At 32.4% G+C, this 19,577-nt stretch overlaps 1 protein-coding gene across 1 annotated transcript; it reads left to right on the forward strand.

Annotated features, from left to right (window-relative positions):
• Positions 1-3,813: 3,813 nt before the first annotated feature.
• On the forward strand, positions 3,814-18,467 carry LOC140435811 (cilia- and flagella-associated protein 299-like). Its single transcript, XM_072524528.1, has 4 exons — positions 3,814-4,065; positions 9,567-9,857; positions 10,080-10,359; positions 18,129-18,467. Exons 1-3 carry the CDS (start codon positions 3,906-3,908, stop codon positions 10,340-10,342), a joined length of 714 nt encoding a protein of 237 aa, XP_072380629.1. The 5' UTR covers positions 3,814-3,905; the 3' UTR covers positions 10,343-10,359; positions 18,129-18,467.
• Positions 18,468-19,577: the final 1,110 nt, after the last annotated feature.

Genomic DNA, 19,577 nt, shown 5'->3' on the forward strand with positions numbered 1-19,577 from the left:
TTTTATTAGAGTCTGGCACAAAGGGTTCACTTACAAAATGAGATGCTATGGATACAGCGGGGCAATGACGAGACTGATCTCTTTATGCTTAAACAATCGGAGCTTCAGTGTTCGAATAGGTCTGTCAGATCTCGTAACCCCGAAGACTATAGTACCACAGACGGCAGTACTGTCACCACTACTGTATACAATATACATGGCCGATGTTTCAAGAACACCTGAAACTCAGTCTTCATGCCGAAGAAATGTAAATATAGCATTAAACAACTTGCAAACAACGTTAGACAGCATCGAAGAATGAAGTATACAATAGAAAATCGCCATAAAATCCGAAAAAATGCAAGCGGTGCTCTTCAAAAAAAACATCTACAGCCAGAGAAACAATTAACATTGCAAAATAATCCCATCGATTGGACAAACAAAGCTAAATACTTGGGAGTAATAATGAACAAAGGATTATCCTTCAAAAAATACGTAGACGCCACAATATAAAAAGGCAAAATGGCAAAGGCGTCAATAAAAGGACTCGCAGGTAGAAAAACAGACTAAGAACGAAAACAAAGATGAGAATAATAAATAACATCATATTACCAATACTAACCTATGAATCTCTCGCATGAGGACACGTCTAAAACAAATAAGAAAAATCAGCTCACAACAGCAGCCAAGGAGAAGCAGTGAACGTACCGAGCTACGTTGCTGACCGTTTTTTGTTCAAAGAACAAAGAAAATTAGTTTCTTTTTCTTCTACTTCTTGGAGATCTTTCGATCTGTTTAATTCTGAAGCTGTCTCTGGTTAATTTCCTGGGAGGTAGATTGCCAACTATCCCTCCATTTTTTAGGTGGTCTTCCGGGAGGTCTTGAACCGGGCGGGTTGTTTTCTAGGGCAATTTTTGTGACTTTATTCTTATCTCAACAAAAGTAGCGAAACTTAAAAACCACCCAAGACATAATGAGATAGAATGTCTTTCATCAATGGAAGCACAAACGTCCGAAACAATAAATACTGAAATAAAAGTAAATATGTACCCCCGAGAGAAAGTATAAAGCAAAATCAGAGGATAGTTCGTAGCCCTATCAATGCAGTCACAATCACTGTGTAGGCCCACGAGTTACGATCTTTCTTTTAGACACCCTACAAAAAAAATATACAAACACTACAAAAAACGGCTTCGACCACAAAAAAAAAATATAAAAAACTACCAACAAAAACCAGCGCAAGCCAGAAAAAAATTAACAAAACCAAAAAAACCGAGCACGTAGGGCCCAAAGTCTCCTTTGGGCCCTTCGAGCATCAAGTCTCCGAACTCGGCGGGGACCGGAGAGGAGACTTGAGGCTCGAACAAGCAATTACAGATTCGGGGATAAGTCACAAGAGGATAGCTGGAATAAAACGCCTTACGCTAGCCTGCATTTCATTCGGTTAGGGAACCATATTGGAGTTCTTGTACCCAGGACTCCCACATGAAGAGCATTAGGCTAATAGTGTGCCTCTATCGTGCATCGAAGTACTATAGGGGGAAAGGCAAAGGGGTCTGAGGCATTGGAGCACGGAGGAGTCATTCATGTTTTATACACGAATTAATACACCTCGCTCCAATGAACTGTTACACCCGAATGATATTTCAAGGGGTGAACAAGTCTCTCAGGCTGAGTTTAATTAAATTGCTTGCTTGCTAATTTTGACCGAGGCTCAAGAAAACTAAGAGTTTGCTGAGAACCTGGACCAGCTGTAAGCTTAAAAGCAGTTCATAGTTAAACGAAGAAATAATAACGTTTCACTAAATACTCTGTTCATAGTTTTGAACCTGTTTGGCTTCTGTATGTAGCAGCTAATGGCCAAATATTTCTTTTAATGCATTATAATGCTCATCCCTATTTTACTGAAACAATTACAAATTTTCTGAATGAAGTAAATGTTTTTGTTCTGCAAAATATAATGAATTTGACATATTCGCTGAAAAATTAAAAATTTATGTTAGATTTAGTATATTATATAAATATTCTTACCATATTTACTAAAAATGACGAGATTGTAATTTTTCTAAATAATATATGAGTATTTTAGTAACAATATATTTTAAAAATACTTGATATAATTTATTTAAACAATCTTAGTTATATTGTTTTTAAGCTATTTTGAATGTGGATTTTTAATATTGTTTACAATTTTTATTGGGAATGAATCCAAACTGTTTAAAATACGTTTATTTTAACGTTTCGATTTTTACTTCGGATTTTAAACAAAACTATTCTATATTAAAAATACGACTTTGAACATAACAGTAAAATCTCTAAATGGTAGGTATTATAATATAATGAGGTCATTCAGCAGAATTTGATGAGGGGCAGACCCAGCAACATTTCTGCTGGTCTACTATGGACTAGTCAAGTCTCATTTAAATTTGGAAGCACAATAATTAGACATGCAAATCAAGAAACAATCAATGAATTAAATAAAATATAATTTCAAGCGTGGAAATTGGTCCTTGAATATGTGAAGTCAACTTCAATGTACTATTAGTAGAAAAATAGAAATGTCACTAGAATACAGACCTCAATGGTTGGCTACAAAGTTTCTCAGTAAAAATACTGTTATATTAATCACAAATTAATCAAATTATTAGAATATATCCATAATATTAGTATACATAAATCAGTATGTGAGAAAAACAAAGAAAAATCATACTTAACTGAAGCCTTATATAGTATTAAGCGAAATAAAGGCTTTTTTCACAGATATGATAAATTTTATGACAAATTTAAACTAGTCCTATTCTTTAAAACTACATCCGAACTAAATATATGTAATGCAGAAATTAGTGCAATAAATAAAGGTGTTAGTGTGTGCCTAAAAAAAAAATTCAAAAGGTCTTGTCTTTATTGATTCTATGAGTGAAGTGACAAAATTTAAACAAATTGAATTAAGTGCTAAAAAAGATCATGTCACATTATTGACCAGAAAAATAATAGTGAAAGTCAACAACAACGGCAGGTATTCTTAAAGTCCCTGCTAATACAAAAGTAAATTATATCGATATCCTGACAAAATTGAAAGCCAGAATCAAAGAAAATCATAACAATTTCTAAAAAAACTCCATTCAATTGAAAGGAAAATGGTATGGAGAAATACAACAATCATTCCCGGATACACCATGGTTTAAAAAGATTCCATATATTGATAGAAGACACTTTTATTAGAACGAATATAATAAGAATGCGAATAGGACATGACATATTAGGAACTCATTTACATCAAACCAACATTAAAACACATCCATACTGCGAGTGTGGACAGGAACAAGATGTAGATCATATTTTCCTTTGTTGTCTAATTAATAAAAGCAATTCATGAGATATACATAATGCGCTACAAGCTGCAGCAGCGGCTGACACTTCTAATATCAAAGTTTACAAAATATTAATCAAAAAGTAATACAAATTTTAAATAAATTGTTAAGCAATAATACGATCAACATTTAAATAAATCTTTATAAAGATACTTATAAAAAAACTAACTATATTTATAAAGAAACTAACTCAGAACTATACCTTTTCTCTGGGTTCTTATGACCCTAGATAATTTTTTAGACTGCGTAATGCTCCTAGTAACTTCTTTGTTGTGCTATCTGTTTTTTACTGACATTATCCCCAACATGATTATATACAATTCATTATTATCTTACAAACAGTATTGCATATTGCCATAAGCAAGACCAAATGCAATACTAAGAAATGTGCTAGCAAATGCACTAGTATGCACGCCAAAAGTAAAGAAAGAAGAAGAAGACGATTACACATCACAAAAATATTTCAAAAATGTCAACAACGACAGATAAATCCTTTAGTTTTTACATATAACTTTTTTATATTCATTATTGTCATTTATTTTGTCAAAGTACAGAATGGCAGCAAGATTTGTCTTCAAAGCTAATCCACAAATAGAAGCCGATAGAAGACTTCTACAATTTGAGTGTTACGAAGACTATTTAGACTCACTAGGTACCAATCAAGATGAATGTTATTTGCAAAGTATTGAAGTAAGCAGAACTATAGCTGAATTGGGTAATTACATTTAAATATATATTTACTAAATGCTCGGTTATAAAATAGACTTATATCCATTTTTAATGTTCTTCTAGATCGACTATCACACGTTTAGAATCTTTATCTACGCTTATACTTCTTATCCCCTATAATCGGCTATAAGATCCACGATATCATGTAGCTTTTGGAAACTCTTATCATTTATTTTTTATTAACATTTTTTTTAAATATTTTGTTTATATGGGATTAAGCCCTAATTATTATTGGATGTAATGAAAGCACATTTTTAACTAACTAGTGTTTGACATTTTAACTTCTACTCCAGAAATATTTCTCAAAAAAAGATATATAACCATAATGTATAATGTAATATGAATAACAAAGGAGAAGAATAACACCACACAACATCAGAATAACACACTTATATAAAGTTCCAAAAATTCACACAGAAAATGTGCTCTTAGACCGATTTGCAACAGCATGGGTTCTCCTTGCAGCAGACTGTCAAAGTTCTCCTACATATTATACAGCCTTTAGCAAACAACACAATATCATTTATTAAAAACTCACAGCAATTATTGCAAAAAGTAAGTAGTAGAAATACATTACAATTCGAACAATATGCTAGTCAGTGTTGATATCACCACTCTGTTGACCAATGTACTATTTTGAGAAAACTTTAATAATAATGAGAGGCAAACACTGACCAAAAACCAAACTATATGTATCAGCTATTATGGAACTACTAACACTTTGCACAGATAACACTTATTTTCAACTAAATAATAATTTTACAAGCAAAATTTAAGATTAGCTATGGGCTCATCCTTATCTCCATTATTAGCAGATATAATCATAGAGAAATTCAAACACAACATTATACACAAACAAGAAAAACAACCCATAATATGGTGGAGATATGTATATGATGTGTTCTCCATATGACCTCGCGGACCAGAAGCATGGAATAAATTCCTGATGAACATTAACAACAAAGAAGAATGAATCAAATTTACCATAGAACAAGAAAACAATAACTTACTACCTTCTCTGGATGTGCTAATTATAAAAGAAGATACAGAGACGAAAATGCCACTGAGCCTCTAAAAATTATATGAACAAGCTGAATTTTGATAAGAATATGGACTTTGCGACCTTGACAGAGAGGTAGATTGCGAGAGATGCAAACAAGTTTACCCCTTCTATCCCCTGGCTTCCTTCTAAAATGCCCCATCGTAGGGGGAAAAACGGAATAAATAGATTTACTAAGAATCTGTACGCCGTAGAAAAAAAAAAGCCAAGTTAATTTTAAACAACAATTTTTATAGATACTTTCTGTGTAGAATAAACCGTTCTCTCACAAACAACGCTTGAATCGACTGACGATTATAAATGTCAGCCACGCGCGCGAAATCAATTTTAAATAAAATTTGTATCAACTCGACCGTAAGAATTCGATATCTTGTGATCAGAGTATCCCATCGACAATCTTTGCTAGGTGCGCATGACTCCGATCGGGGACAGTAACCCGTTGATTTTTAAAACGGTATGTTTTATTTAGTACAACGCTGACGTTAGTTAATGTCTGTCAGGGTGTGAGTGAGGACTTAAAGTGTCAAAAATGTTTACTTTCATAATTCAAAATGGTGGAAAGTATACCGGGCCCTTCAAAGTGTGAAAAACAAGAAATATTCCTGCCCACAGACATAGTATTTCAAAAATTCCTATGGTTAATAAGGGACGAAAAAAGAGCAAAACTGCAAAATATGCTTCGAAAACAAAACTAGAAAGCAGACAACATAATCACTGCGAAAAATGTCCTGATCAAGCCGGATTTTGTGTTGAATACTTTAAAATTGCTCATATGTGAATCGAAATCAAATCAGTATGTGAATCTTTCTGTATTTTATGGAAGAAATAAACTTATTTTTTCTAAAATTCCGTTATATAACCATTTTTCTAAAAAAACGTTTTAATTTGCCTTGTGGCGATCGGAGTCAGTCAGCGATACACTAGAAATTCTTAGACAGATGCGCATGACTCCCATCGGAGCTAAAAATTCAAATCACATTTTATAAATAAATATACACTCTATTTAATTAATTTAATAATATTATGTATTTTAATATCAATTACAATGACATATTAGAAAAAACCACTAATGGGTAACACCTCTCGAAAAAATTCAGCAGCGAATGTGTTAAAAGGTAAAGAATGCAGCTTTTGTGTGTTATTTAAATGTTGCTCCAAATGAAGTTAGTTTTTATAAAGGTGTTAACTGAATAAACGTTGAGCGATTCTTGCCAGTTTCTATGATTCACATAAGATCAATAAAATTTATCGCTTTAATTAGCCGGTCACATTGGAATTTCTATTATTAGATCCTAATCTTTATAACTTAAACATAAAATAACATAAAATTTCGATTTTGAACTTTGATATTAAATTTGAGGCATTTAAAATATGCTCAACAAACACTAAATTTAAACTTTCTCATTACAAACAATCTAAAATGTTTAAAACTGCTTTTTCTTGATTACACAAGTACGTTTTTCAAAACTACACAACTTCAGCTACAAATCCCATCCAATACTAACTTCGTATAGGTTTTTCCGTGCCGTGTAATTATTTGTACTTTTAAAATATAAATTCTGCGTTTTTAGGCATATTTCAAATGCGTCATATTTGTTGCCAAAACTAAAAATTAAATTACCTGTCAATGAAAGTAATACGTTTTATTGATGTCATGAGAATCGTAAAACGTGGCATAAACCAGGCAACGTTTAACGTTTTTATATTTAGCACCTTTATAAAAACTGATTTTATTTGCGACAAAGTACAAAAATTGTATATGAAAGCAGCTCATTTCACCATTAAACATTTTTTAATTTTTGTCAATAGGATACTCTAATCGAAAGATATCAAATTTTTACCGTCGAGTTGATACAAATTAGATTTAAAATTGATTTCGCGCGCTTAACTGACAGTCATAATCGCCGGTCGATTCAAACGTTGTTTGTGAGAAAACAGTTCATTCTACACAAAAAGTGCTAACAGACATTTTTGTTTAAAATTATCTCAGCTATAGTTTTTATTTGAAATATTTTTCTTACAGATTCTTAGTAAATTGAGTTTTTTAGTTTTTCATTCCCTACGATGGATCGTTTTAAAGGAAAGCCATGGGATAAAAGAGGTAACTTTTTGCATATTTTTTTGGGTCCCAAGATTGACAATCCCAGAAAATTCAGCTTATTCTTATGATTTTTAGAGGTCAAATCTCTGACGACTGAACTAAAAACGTAAATATCAAAAAAGTAATTATCAAATCCCTATATAATAGAGCCCGAAGCAACTGATCCAATAAAGATTCATTTTTGAAAAAAAAAATTTTTGACTAAAAATAACTATCCATTATCATTTATAAAAAAAGGAATTCCACAAGATTGAAGAAAGAAAACAACAAAACGCCACAATTGTTAAACAAAAACGAAGAAGAAAGGAAAACCATCCATAAAATTAAAGATGATCTCATAGTAGTAAAAATACTCACAGGAGGAAATTAAAAATGAAATAAAGGGAGTAAAAAGCAATAAAAGCCCAGGAGTAACCGAAATATCGGAGGAAATGATACAAGTAAGAAAAAAAGGCTACATAAAGAGATACATATTTGATTAAATGCATATGGGAAGAAACAAAAATGCCAAGTGAGTGGACCGTAGCAAGGATATGCCCAATACACAAAAAAGGTGACAAAATGAGATGTGAAAACTATAGAGGCATCGCGTTTCTAGAAGTAGTTTACAAAATCTTGACATAAATCATAGACAAAAAGCTAAATCAATGCACAGAAAAGATATTGGGCGTATACCAGTTCGGATTTAGAAACAATGGGTCGACGACAGACCTAATATTTGCATTAAAAGAAATACAAACTAGGTGTTACGAACATATAACAGCAGCATATGTAATGTTTGTCGACTTCTAGCAAGCCTACGATAGGGTACAAAGACAACAGATATACGAACTAATAAAAGAGTTTTTTACCATGGAAAATTGCACAGCAAACGAAATAGCGTGGAAGGATCACAAATCAAACAATTTTGAAATAAAGAAAGGATTACTTCAAGGAGACGCATTATCAACGACTCTCTTTAATCTGATACTAGAAGGAATAATAAGAAAAGGCAAAATAAATATGCAGGAAATAATCGGTCAAAATCGCCATCCATGTAAAGCATTCGCAGATAATCTAACGCTAATAACAATAAATAAAAAAAATGAAAAGATTAATTACCAATATAATAAAAGAGGCAAAAACGTTTGGGCTTTTAATAAAAAAGGAAAAGACAAAATAATATTGAGAGAAACAGATAAAGAAAAAGAAGACAATTTCACATTGGAGATAGAAGAAGAAAATACACACATAATCAAAAGAGTTTTAGAATTTTTTTCCTGGGTGAAAAGCTAGATAAAAAGGGGCATGGAGAAGGAGAGATAAAATCAAGAATAGTAAAAGGAAACAAAAAGTAGGGAGCACTACGATTATTAATGAAATCTAATTATGTCTCAAGAAAAAAAAAAACTTAGAATCTATAGAACAGTTATTAGACCTACAGCTACATACGCATACGAAACATGATTGCTTAAAAAAATCAGAAATGGACATTCTAGAAAGATGAGAGAGGAAAATATAAAGAGCATAATATGGAGGTGTGAAATAGATGGTCAATGGAGAAGAAGGAATAATAAAGAACTTAAATAACTATAAAATGAACCAAAAATAACGACGGTAATCAAAGCACGGAGAATAATATATATTTAGGACACGTTGAAAGAATGGGAAAGAAAAGAATGCTGAAAATGGTACTATCACGAAAGCCAATACAAAAAAGAACAAAAGGTAGACCAAGAAGAAGATGAAAGGACAGCGTATATGAAGATTTACAAAAAAGTGATATTAAGAATTGGAAATTGACACAAATCAATGGATGGAAATGGTAAGAAATGTATGGAAAGACTATAACAAATTTTAAATGTAGTTTATATGAATAAATGTAAATGGTAATTGTAATTAAAATAAATAAACTTTTTTGCCCTACGTCTTCTTTAAGGCCTCTTGAGCTTTGTAAATAAATATATTTGAGAACGATTTCCGAAGTGCTAACATACTTTCAACTGAAATTGTGGTTAATTCCCATTAAAGAAAATAATACTAAAGAGAAATGAGAGAATAGCTTACAAACATATTTTATAAAATTATTCATCTATTTGATTTACTGCTCCAAGAAATTTTTAAATAATAATATTATTATATAAAAAATATAATATTCTTGTGAAACGCGGAATTCTTCGAGATGTCTAGATATGTCAGGACCTTTGTGGGATATACTCCAGCATACCAGGTTAATGGAAAGAGCCCTCCCAGAACTCAATCTGTTTGGTATCTTAGGTATCTGGGAATTTTCATCATTATCTTATATGGTAACATAAATTTGTCTAATTAGTGTCTGTTAATTAAGGTTATAGAAGCTCCGGTGAGACTCTTAGCAAAAAACAATTTGAAACAAGATTAGCTGCTGTCCTTAATTATTTGTTTCCTCCTTATAATCCGTACGAACTTTCCAGCGAAGGTTTAATTGGAGGTGACAACCTACAAGTCGATTTAGCCCTAAGGGAACGGCCCAACCGTGTTGGAATTCTGTCTACTATTATATTTCTAAAATACATGACAAAGTCAGGGTTTGAAGTCTCTGGATATATTGATTACGCAGAAAAATTAGGCAATGAAGACTGGAAACCTTTTTTTAAAGGTAAGAACATTTTTTTTATTTAGATACAGGTATAAGCAATCTTAGACACTTTTTTACTGAAGTTTTTTTTGTCATTAACTTTGTAGATTTTTCTTTAATACAGTATTTCTGCTTTATGTTACTTCTGGCTTTCTTTATAGTCTCACTTCCCTAAGAGTTAATATTTAGCTTAGTCCTTTGTTATTTCTTTCATTTATATAAAATGAAATTAATTCTTTTCAGGAAAAAAAAGAGTAGTACCCAAGCCATCGGATCTTGGATATTACCATTGGAAATCGGGACGAGTTGTGTGCAATGATTCACTAAATTACAAAGTTCAACAGGATCCCAATAAGGGACTGATTTTTCAAAATAGATTCGACAGAAAAATGATCAATCCGGCTCCTGGTGTAGATCCAGGAGCAAATACTACTAGAAAACGAATCTATACGAACATGTATGAATTGGTTATTGTATTTGATCATCTTGTAAGGCAAAGAATTTAAAAATATATTTATTAAAGGCAAGTAATGATATATATGTACATTTTTTTTACCAATATTTTTTATTTTAATCTGAATACTCTAGAAATATCTTAATAATTGTAACATTAACTAAACATCACTGTCTGTCTATGATTAAAGATTGATATTATGTACACTACTCCAGAAATTAACATATCACTTTTAAACTTACGATATAACATGTATGTAAATATTAACTGAAATGAAACGCATTTTATTTCGTATTACTAAACTTTGTAAAACAAACAGATTTGGTGATGTTATCGCTAACCATTTTCAATAATAATAAACTTAACACAATCTTTAAACAATCAACAACAAAATCGCTGAATCAATAAATTAAAATTGTTTACATGGTTTTGCTTAATAAGACGTATTTCCACCCCTGCTACTAATCACAGCTTGGCATCGACGATTCACACTCGAAAGAGTATGAGTGTTTTGTTGATTAGGATAAATCCACAGATATCTACTAAGCAAGTCCCAAACATTCTCAATAGGATTGAGGCACTATTCGCTGGCCATCCCAGAACGTCGATTCCAACTACCTTTAAATAATTTTGCAGTACAATGACAAAACATGGTCTTAAATAACGTCAAAAATATCTCGGTGAGCGTTTGTATTTCAACATTACCATTATTCTACACTACCAAGTCTATAGGACCTGTTAAAGAAACGCCATTACAGACCATAACCGACCCAAAACCAAATAACGTCGTTCCTCGCATGTTACACTGTACATACCGTTCGTTATGACATCGGTACATGCACATACGTCTATCATAATTGTAAAGACAGAATCTACTCTCATCTGTAAACAGCTCTTTATTTTAATCAGCCTCCAAACAATGGTATACCATTTATCAAATAACAAACTTCTTTGTTGGCGAACAATTTCTTAGCTGATTCGAACATTTTGAACATCTCAATCCAGCTTCTTCACTGAAGCGAAGACTCATAAGGACAAAATCATTTGAGTTAGTGTAAATGTGTAACAGTTTAGTGTAAAAAGCAGAGTTTAGTGCTGTGATGTTATTTCACATGTTAGTTGTAGTGCATTAGTTGATAGATAAAATAAGAGTAAGCCAGCCGTAGGGTAATCCCTTAGGTTTAAGTATTTGCTGTTTATTAACCCTTAACCAGTCGCTACATGGTCAAAAAGACCGCACGTATTAAATATTGCTAATATTTCGGAAAAAAATTACATTTGGCAACCACGGCCTTTAGTAGTTTACTCATTCGATACAAGGAGCCTCAGTACTAAATCAGAGTAGCGGGAGGTTTGTTGATTAGGAGTTATAGCGCAAAGGTCATAATTTCCGCGCGCGTCTAGTCAGCTAAAAAGTTTTTATAAATCGTTTTATTGTGTTTCTTATCACCTTAAGGTATTTATAAAAGCTAGTTTTTTTTTAAATAATATACTATTATACTTTTGTCTTATTGTTTAGTAACCTTTTGAATATACCTCTCTTTCTTTTACTATGTAATTAGTCATTAAATTTTAAATTACTTTGCAGCAAATTACTATTACGATATTTCATAATTTTCTTTGTTTTATTATTGAGAATCAAATATTTTTTTAAATTTTAAGCTACAGCAAACTTTTATATATAACTTGTTTAGCTTTATTTTTAGAATGGATTATGAGAAGGAACAAAGGAGACTTCAAGCCCTCATGGAAGAAGAACCGCTTGATATAGAATATGACGACGACGATGACGAGAATGAAGTAAATCCGGAAGTTATTGATGAGAGGTCGGAAGATTCGGAAAGCAAACAAAAACAGAATTTAGAGGAAATAGGAGAAGTTTTACTGAATAATGTACATGAAGAAAGTGTTTTTAGGGGAAAAGATGGTACAGTGTGGAGAAAGCATCAAAGAAAAAACAAAAGGGTACGTATGAGCAAGCCTAATTTAGTAAAACAATCACTTGGGCCTAATAGATTTACGAAGAAGACATTTATGAAATATGGAGTTATTTCATTGACATAATTTACATAATTGTAGAATCCACTAATAAATACATTGAAAGTATAGCAAGCAATTTCTTTAGGGAGAGGGATGCAAAGCATACAAATCCATCTGAAATTCGCGCTCTTATAGGCCTTTTATATTTGGCAGGGACATATAAAGCCCATCACCTGAATACAGAAGATATCTGGCAAACTAATGGCGAAGGTATCGAAATATTTAGACTAGTTATATCCTTATCCCGATTTCGGTTTCTTCTAAGATGCATTAGATTTGATGATAAGGTCGATCGTGAAGAACCTAGGAGACTGGATAAGATGGCCGCTATCAGAGTATTTTTTGACAAATTCGTAGAAAAGTGTAAATCGGGATATAACTCTTCGCAAAATTTAACATGCGATGAAATGCTTCCTGAATTTTTAGGGAATTGCCCTTGGATACAATATATTCCAAGCAAACCCTCAAAGTATGGGCTCACAATTTTTAGTTTATGTGATGCGGAAATGTATTATACCATAAATATGGAGGTTTATGTGGGTCGTCAACCAGATGGCCCATTTACTGTAGACAATTCCCCGAAAGAAGTTGTAAAAAGAATGTGTGCGCCAATAAAGAATTCTGGCCGCAACATTACTCTAGATAATTGGTTCATTAGCAATCCTCTAATAGATGTTTTAAAAACAGAATTTGGATTGACTGTTGTGGGGATTATTAGAAAGAACAAAAGGGAACTGCCTCCTGAATTACTTCAAGGATCTCGCCCTCTAAAATCAAGTATGTTCGCCTTTAGCGATACATGTACCTTAGTGTCGTATATCCTCAAAAATAAGAATGTTGTATTGCTCGTTTCAAGTCTACATGTTGACGACGCTATAGATAGAGAAACATTTGAACATTATAAACCAGAAATTCTGACGTTTTATAACAAAACAAAAGGCAGGGTTGACGTTGTTGATCAGCTATGCTCCTCTTATGATGTTTCGCGAAAAACAAGACGTTGGCCCATGGTAATTTTTAACACCATACTAAATATCGCAGGCATTAATTCGCTAGTGATTCATGCAAGTAAAAACCTTGCTGATAATAAAATGCTTAGAAGAAAATTTTTGAAGCATTTAGCATTTTCCCTTATGGATGAGCATCTACGGGTCCGAGCAACAGAAGACAATTTAAATAGAGATCTGAAGTTACGTATTAAGGCCATATGTAATATTCCTAACACAGACGGCACTCCAACGAATGAAGGAGGACATGGTAGATGCTACTTTTGCGACAGTAAAAAGAACCGGAAAACGACTGTTTCCTGCTGTAAATGTAAAAAGTTTTTATGCAGAGAACATACACGTGCAGTATGCGAAGAGTGCCAAACTGAACTTATTCGGATTAACTAAAAGTTTCATTTTTTTATCGGAGTAGAAAATAGTTTTTTTAATGTTCTGTTCAGTGTTTTTAGCATTAGTTTACTTTTTATATTATTTTGTAATATGTTACTCTACTGATTAAACCTTAATAACATCGTGTTTTACTTAAACTGGTTCCAAATACTTTTATTAACACAAACTAAGAAGTAAAAGACCAAACGGTCGTTTCGACCGCGCGCGATTACTAATTTTCAAAAATTCCTAGCGACTACTGAAGGGTTAAGTTAGGTCAGAAAATAACTGATAATTGGTCATTTGTAACCAGATAAGCATGTAAGCAGTAAACAAACATCGTACAGGTGTTATACAAAAAAAAGAACAAACACACACACAGACACACATTAACTAAACTAAATATGAAAAGAAATGATTAATAATAAGGAACGGAATAGCTCCAGGAACGGTAAATTTTGAATAAACTCCGAAAATAACCTAGATAAAAACGAACAAAATGAGAAAATCAGATTTTATAAAGTCTTCTAAGGTAACGGAAGCAACCGCGTTTTTCATTATCAAATAAACAAATTTCTAATAAAGAATTGCAATAACTTTTAAATTAATAAATAATTAGTTTTTAGCAAAAATTTATATGTCCCTTAAAGGTGTTAAAGGACATATTCTTATTTAACTTTTGTTATCTATTTATTTTTTTTATATTTATAGCTCCTACAAATTTTTGCAGTTTTTCGAAATTGTTTAATTGTGTAATCATCAAAATTTAATTTAGAGAAAGGAATCGTGTATTCATAACCGTTCAAAAAAAAAAAACAAAAATGAAAACGTTTAATTAGGAAAGAAGTATTGAAAAAAATTAAAAATAGTGTTTTTCGGTGATTTCTGCTAGAAAATCAACGTTTAAATGATGACGCCGTTATTTTAAACTGATACTTTTGATATAAATCCATAATTTCATACCAAAACTTCGTTTTGAGTAACAGATACGAATTCGTTCTGAAACAAATGACTTTACATTTTATTTTTTGTTTATTGTGCTATACTTGATATTTATTAAAATTTTGTGATTTGTTATTAACATAGTTTTTTTAATAGTTCATTTAGTTAGAAAATTAATTATTGCCACTGTGCTAATTAAATACGCCTCACAATATAATAAACTGATTAATATTTTCTTTTTTTTAATGTGATACATTATATTTTAAAATACTAGTATTTATCTATTGAATATATACTTGTATCAATTGTAAATAAAACTATCATTATTTATAATAGTAATTAAAATTTGGTAATTTATTATTGACAATTTTTATAAACAAAATATTAAGTTGACAATAACTGTTTACTGTTTAAATTGATTTTTGCCGTAATAACACCTGACAGTAGGTATAAAATGCAAACCCTTGAAAATGGTGAATAATGAATTATGTTTAGGGTCGCTGCCTGGGGATCGCCATGGCACGTCTGGAGCCAGAATCGAACGTGACAGCATGCGGGACGTCAGTGGCAGAGTGTTGAGGAGGCGGGTCCCTGTCTTATAATTAGCTACAGCCCAACAACAAGTGAGCCAAACAACAGCAGGAGCTCTACTAGCTGAAGGTGCTGCGTTGGAACATCAGCCGGCGCTCAATCAAGCGGGACGACCGAGGCAGCGCATGAAATATAGTGTGTCTATAAACGAAAACATTTTACGCTTCTATTACAAGTACCCAGAGATTCAAGTATTCAAACAGAGAATAACAGATCAATACCAGGTAATTATAAGAAATAATTATATCCCAGAGACTAGACGCGATACCATCAGAAGTCGAACGGGAGATTCATAACCCAGAGCTAGTTGTAGATCAAATCCCTAATGAAATTCCTAATAAGCAGACTCCTAAGCCTCTCATACAAGAAACTCAACCTGTTAATACGCAGCAGGACAATAACGAGTTACACGATAGCCTGGTAAGTGGAAATGGCACGTGCCGTACAAGAGTTTAAATGGACGTGAAAGTGGAAGTTCATACATTGAATTATTTGCATATTCCGAGTTACTGCGCAGCAACAGCAACTGCTAATGTTATGGGCATTAAGATTAGAACACAACGGGGTACTAATAGTACTAATAGTGACATTGGACAAATAATGGAATACATCCGAGGTATAAGAAGTAGAAAAATTATTAAAATAGCTGAAGAAATATTGCGGAACGCTCCAAGACAATCACAACATGATCCAGAAAATTACAACAAAAACTTTTCGTTCATTCAGGCCGCTAAAGGAGATACAAAGTAAGCAACAACCGAAAATGCGACAATATACTTTTTGGGCATGTATAGAAGAAGTTTTATAGAAAACTTAATTCCACTATAGAAAATGAAAATAAATCATACCCAAGCCAAGAAGAAATTCATAAATTCTGGGAAAAACAACTTTCAACGCCAGCTACTCATAACACTAATGCTGGATGGATTGAAGACACAACGAACAACTGTCAACATTATAATAATATATCTTACGAACCCTTCACCACCGAAGAAGTCTCAAATACTATCAAAGAACTTTATAACTGGAAATCTCCTGGACCAGACGGAGTTCAGAACTTCTGGTTAAAGAAGTTTTGGAGTGTTCATTAGTATTTGTCAGTATTGATAAATCATGATATTTTTAATTTGCAGGAAATACCATAATTTCTTACACAGGGAACTACTTATCTAATACCAAAGTGTCAAAATAACACCCAAGATCCAGCCAAGTACCGCCCAATTACTTGTCTTTCAACTTTGTACAAATTGGTCACATCCTGTGTAGCCCGGCGTATCCACCAACACTGTGCTCTAAACAATATTGTAGAGCCTCAACAGAAAGGATGCGCTAAGGGCTCCATGGGTTGCAAAGAACAACTTGTTATCGACTCAGTCATTTCTAACCGGGCATACACAAAAAAAAAGGAAAATTTTACTGCCTTCATTGACTACAAGAAGACCTTTGATTCAGTGCCGCATAAATGGCTTATAGATATATTGAAAATATATAAAGTGTATGCAGAAAGCTGTACTCCTCGCATCGTCCAGATGCGTACCTACGAAAATTTTTGGGAGACACTCCAACATACCAAGTCACCTGGATCTCGATAACACGGAAAGAGTCCTACCACAGCTTAATCCTTTTAATACTCTAGGTATCTGGGATGAGTGAATGTTCTCCCTTAGAGGGAGTGTGAGCTGTATGGCTAAAACTTTATAAATTACAAAATTTTAATAAATGTTAAGTATTTTGTAAAAAATGTTTAAAAAAAAAGTAAAAAAATACAAAAATCTAAAATCTATCAGGATGAACCACCGATAGCATAAAAGTGAACAAATCCGAGAAACGATTGAACATAACAAGAGTCTCAAAGTTCTACGGAAAAAGTTGACAAATGGCAAAAAACAAATAATAACATTAAAGGATAAAGATGGAAATATCATCACCAACAGATATGAATGATGAGAGTAGTAGAAAATTTCTATATAGAATTATACAACGTCAACAAAACCATGATGAACAACTCACAGAAAAGTTTAAAAATCCAGGAAAAAGATTAGTGAACCAAGGATTAGAATTGATGCCTGGTATATTAACAGACGAAATAAGAAACTCATTTCAAAAAATAAAGCGCCGGGAGAAACTAATATCGTTATAGAAGCTGTAAATATTTGAGGAGACACATTTTTAAAGAATATAAAGGAATTGTTCAACTTATGTCTGCACCAAAGTGAAACATCTACAAAATGGCACCGTGCACTTGCCATCTTATTACACAAAAAGGGCGATCCAACAGACCTTAAGAATTACCGATTCACAAGCCTGTTAAACCACCTCTTTAAGTTATTTACAAGAATAATAACAAATAGATTGGAAAAAATTAGATTTTTACCAACCTAGCGAACAGGCAGGTAAAAGAAATGATAGAAAATCCATCAAATACAACCGACCATTAGTCCTAGCTTTAGTAGACTTTCGTAAAGCATTTGATATGATAGAAATTAACAGAAATATAATCTATTGTTGGCATCAACTCAAGGATTCGTTCTGAAACGAATTAGTTCACTTTTTACATATATTACAATTTTATTTGACTGGCCTATTACTTATTTTGGTGTTAATGATACAATCGTATTTAATTGTAATCAAATCCATTTGACATTTTTATCTACTCTAATGTTCTAGTATCATATTTAGCTTGCGTTGCAAAACCTCATGCAATTGAATCTGTTAATCTAGTTCAATGAATTTTTTAGACCTTTATTTATTTCAACAATCTCAAATTTCCTTTTTTTTATTGTTACTATAAAAACTCAGCAAATCTGTTGTATATATATCATTCAGTGTTTACCTCTACAATCAAACTAATATTTTAATTTTAAATATTTCGTATAAACTATATTTTAGATTACAATATGGCATTTAAGCTAGTGGTTTTTGGTACTCTCTTCGTCATATGTAGCGCTAGGCCTGGTCTGATTGGAAATGGATTAAGTGCGATAGCTACACCTGGAATAGCTGTTGCTCCAGCTGTTTCTGTTAACTCTGGAATAAGCACTCAATCACGCGTTGACTACAGAACTCCAGTTGTAGCCTCCGTTGCTGTTCCTGCTATTGCTACCTCTGTCGGGTTGCCAGTTGTTGCCCCTGCAGCTTATGGGATTGGATATGGTTCAGCATTATCTAGAGGTTATGGAGGATATGGTAGTTATGGTAATGGTTATGGATATTAAGAGACACTTTATGTTAATTATCTTCAGTTCTAAAATAAACATCTGATAAATATTTGTAAAATTTTATTGTATGATATATGAATAATATTTAGCTGAGCTAGTACAACTGCACTTTTACTTAATATAGTGCAATAATTAATTCTAAGGTTTTGTTTTCCTAGGAGTAATTATGATTAAAACAGTCCCTGTAAGTCTACCTGGTAGGTATTTGGATCTTTTATAATCTACTTCTTTCGATTTATTCCAGAATTAAGCTCTTAACTTTTTCTGTTGCTCATCTGGATAGTGTTGTTCCTAACATTGAATTTTTATGTTTAAAAATTTCTCTTAATTCACTTGTTATTCATTTGGCGTGCCTATATCGTCCAGGTAGTACTGTCCTAGAAGACGACCAAATCTTGATCGAAAAAATGGAACTCCTTTTAAACCTTGTCTTATTTGGTGACTTCAATTTTCTGATATCTCTTGCCCTTTGCCAGTTGTAAGCACTGACCTAACAAATGCGGGAAACATTTTTTTAAACTTTGTTCAAAGTTCTAATCTACACCAATTGATTATGAATCCAACTCGTTTCAGAATAAACAATTTGCCATCAACGTTAGATTTGGTATTTACAAATGATGACCAATTGCGTACAGAACCGGTGATATGCACTCCTGAGGGCAATTCTGATCATGTAGTTATCGCAATAAACATACAGTTTATTACTGAATATAATTATCTTGGTGAAAATACAGTTATACATGAAATAACAAATTTTGAAAACCTCTCTCTTTAATTGCGTGATGTTACTTGGCCGTTACTACTGGGAAGTCTAGAATACCCTGAAGAAGTTTGGAATAATTTTATAAGCATCATTGACAATTACAAAAGACGCAATACCACAAGAAAAACTTACTATAGGAACAAACTTAAGCCGTGGATCAACGGTGAATTCATATCACTTATAAGACACAAAAGAAAATTAGGGCGAAAATATAAACGTACAGGTGATACACGTGATTTGCAAACTGACAAAAACTATACAGTAATACTAAACAAGTATATCAATGAAGCCAGAATGGTATATGAAGATTCTATTGTAAGTTGCAAAGACTCTAAAAAACTGTATAAATATGTTAGG

The sequence above is a fragment of the Diabrotica undecimpunctata genome, chromosome 3, assembly GCF_040954645.1.
Source record: "Diabrotica undecimpunctata isolate CICGRU chromosome 3, icDiaUnde3, whole genome shotgun sequence".
NCBI lineage: Eukaryota > Metazoa > Arthropoda > Insecta > Coleoptera > Chrysomelidae > Diabrotica > Diabrotica undecimpunctata.

Coding starts and splice junctions, on each gene's coding strand:
- LOC140435811 (XM_072524528.1), top strand. CDS start 3,906: ATGGCAGCAAGATTTGTCTTCAAAGCTAATCCACAAATAGAAGCCGAT. Junction 4,066..9,566: donor CAGAACTATAGCTGAATTGG/GTAATTACATTT, acceptor CTGTTAATTAAG/GTTATAGAAGCTCCGGTGAG. Junction 9,858..10,079: donor CTGGAAACCTTTTTTTAAAG/GTAAGAACATTT, acceptor AATTCTTTTCAG/GAAAAAAAAGAGTAGTACCC.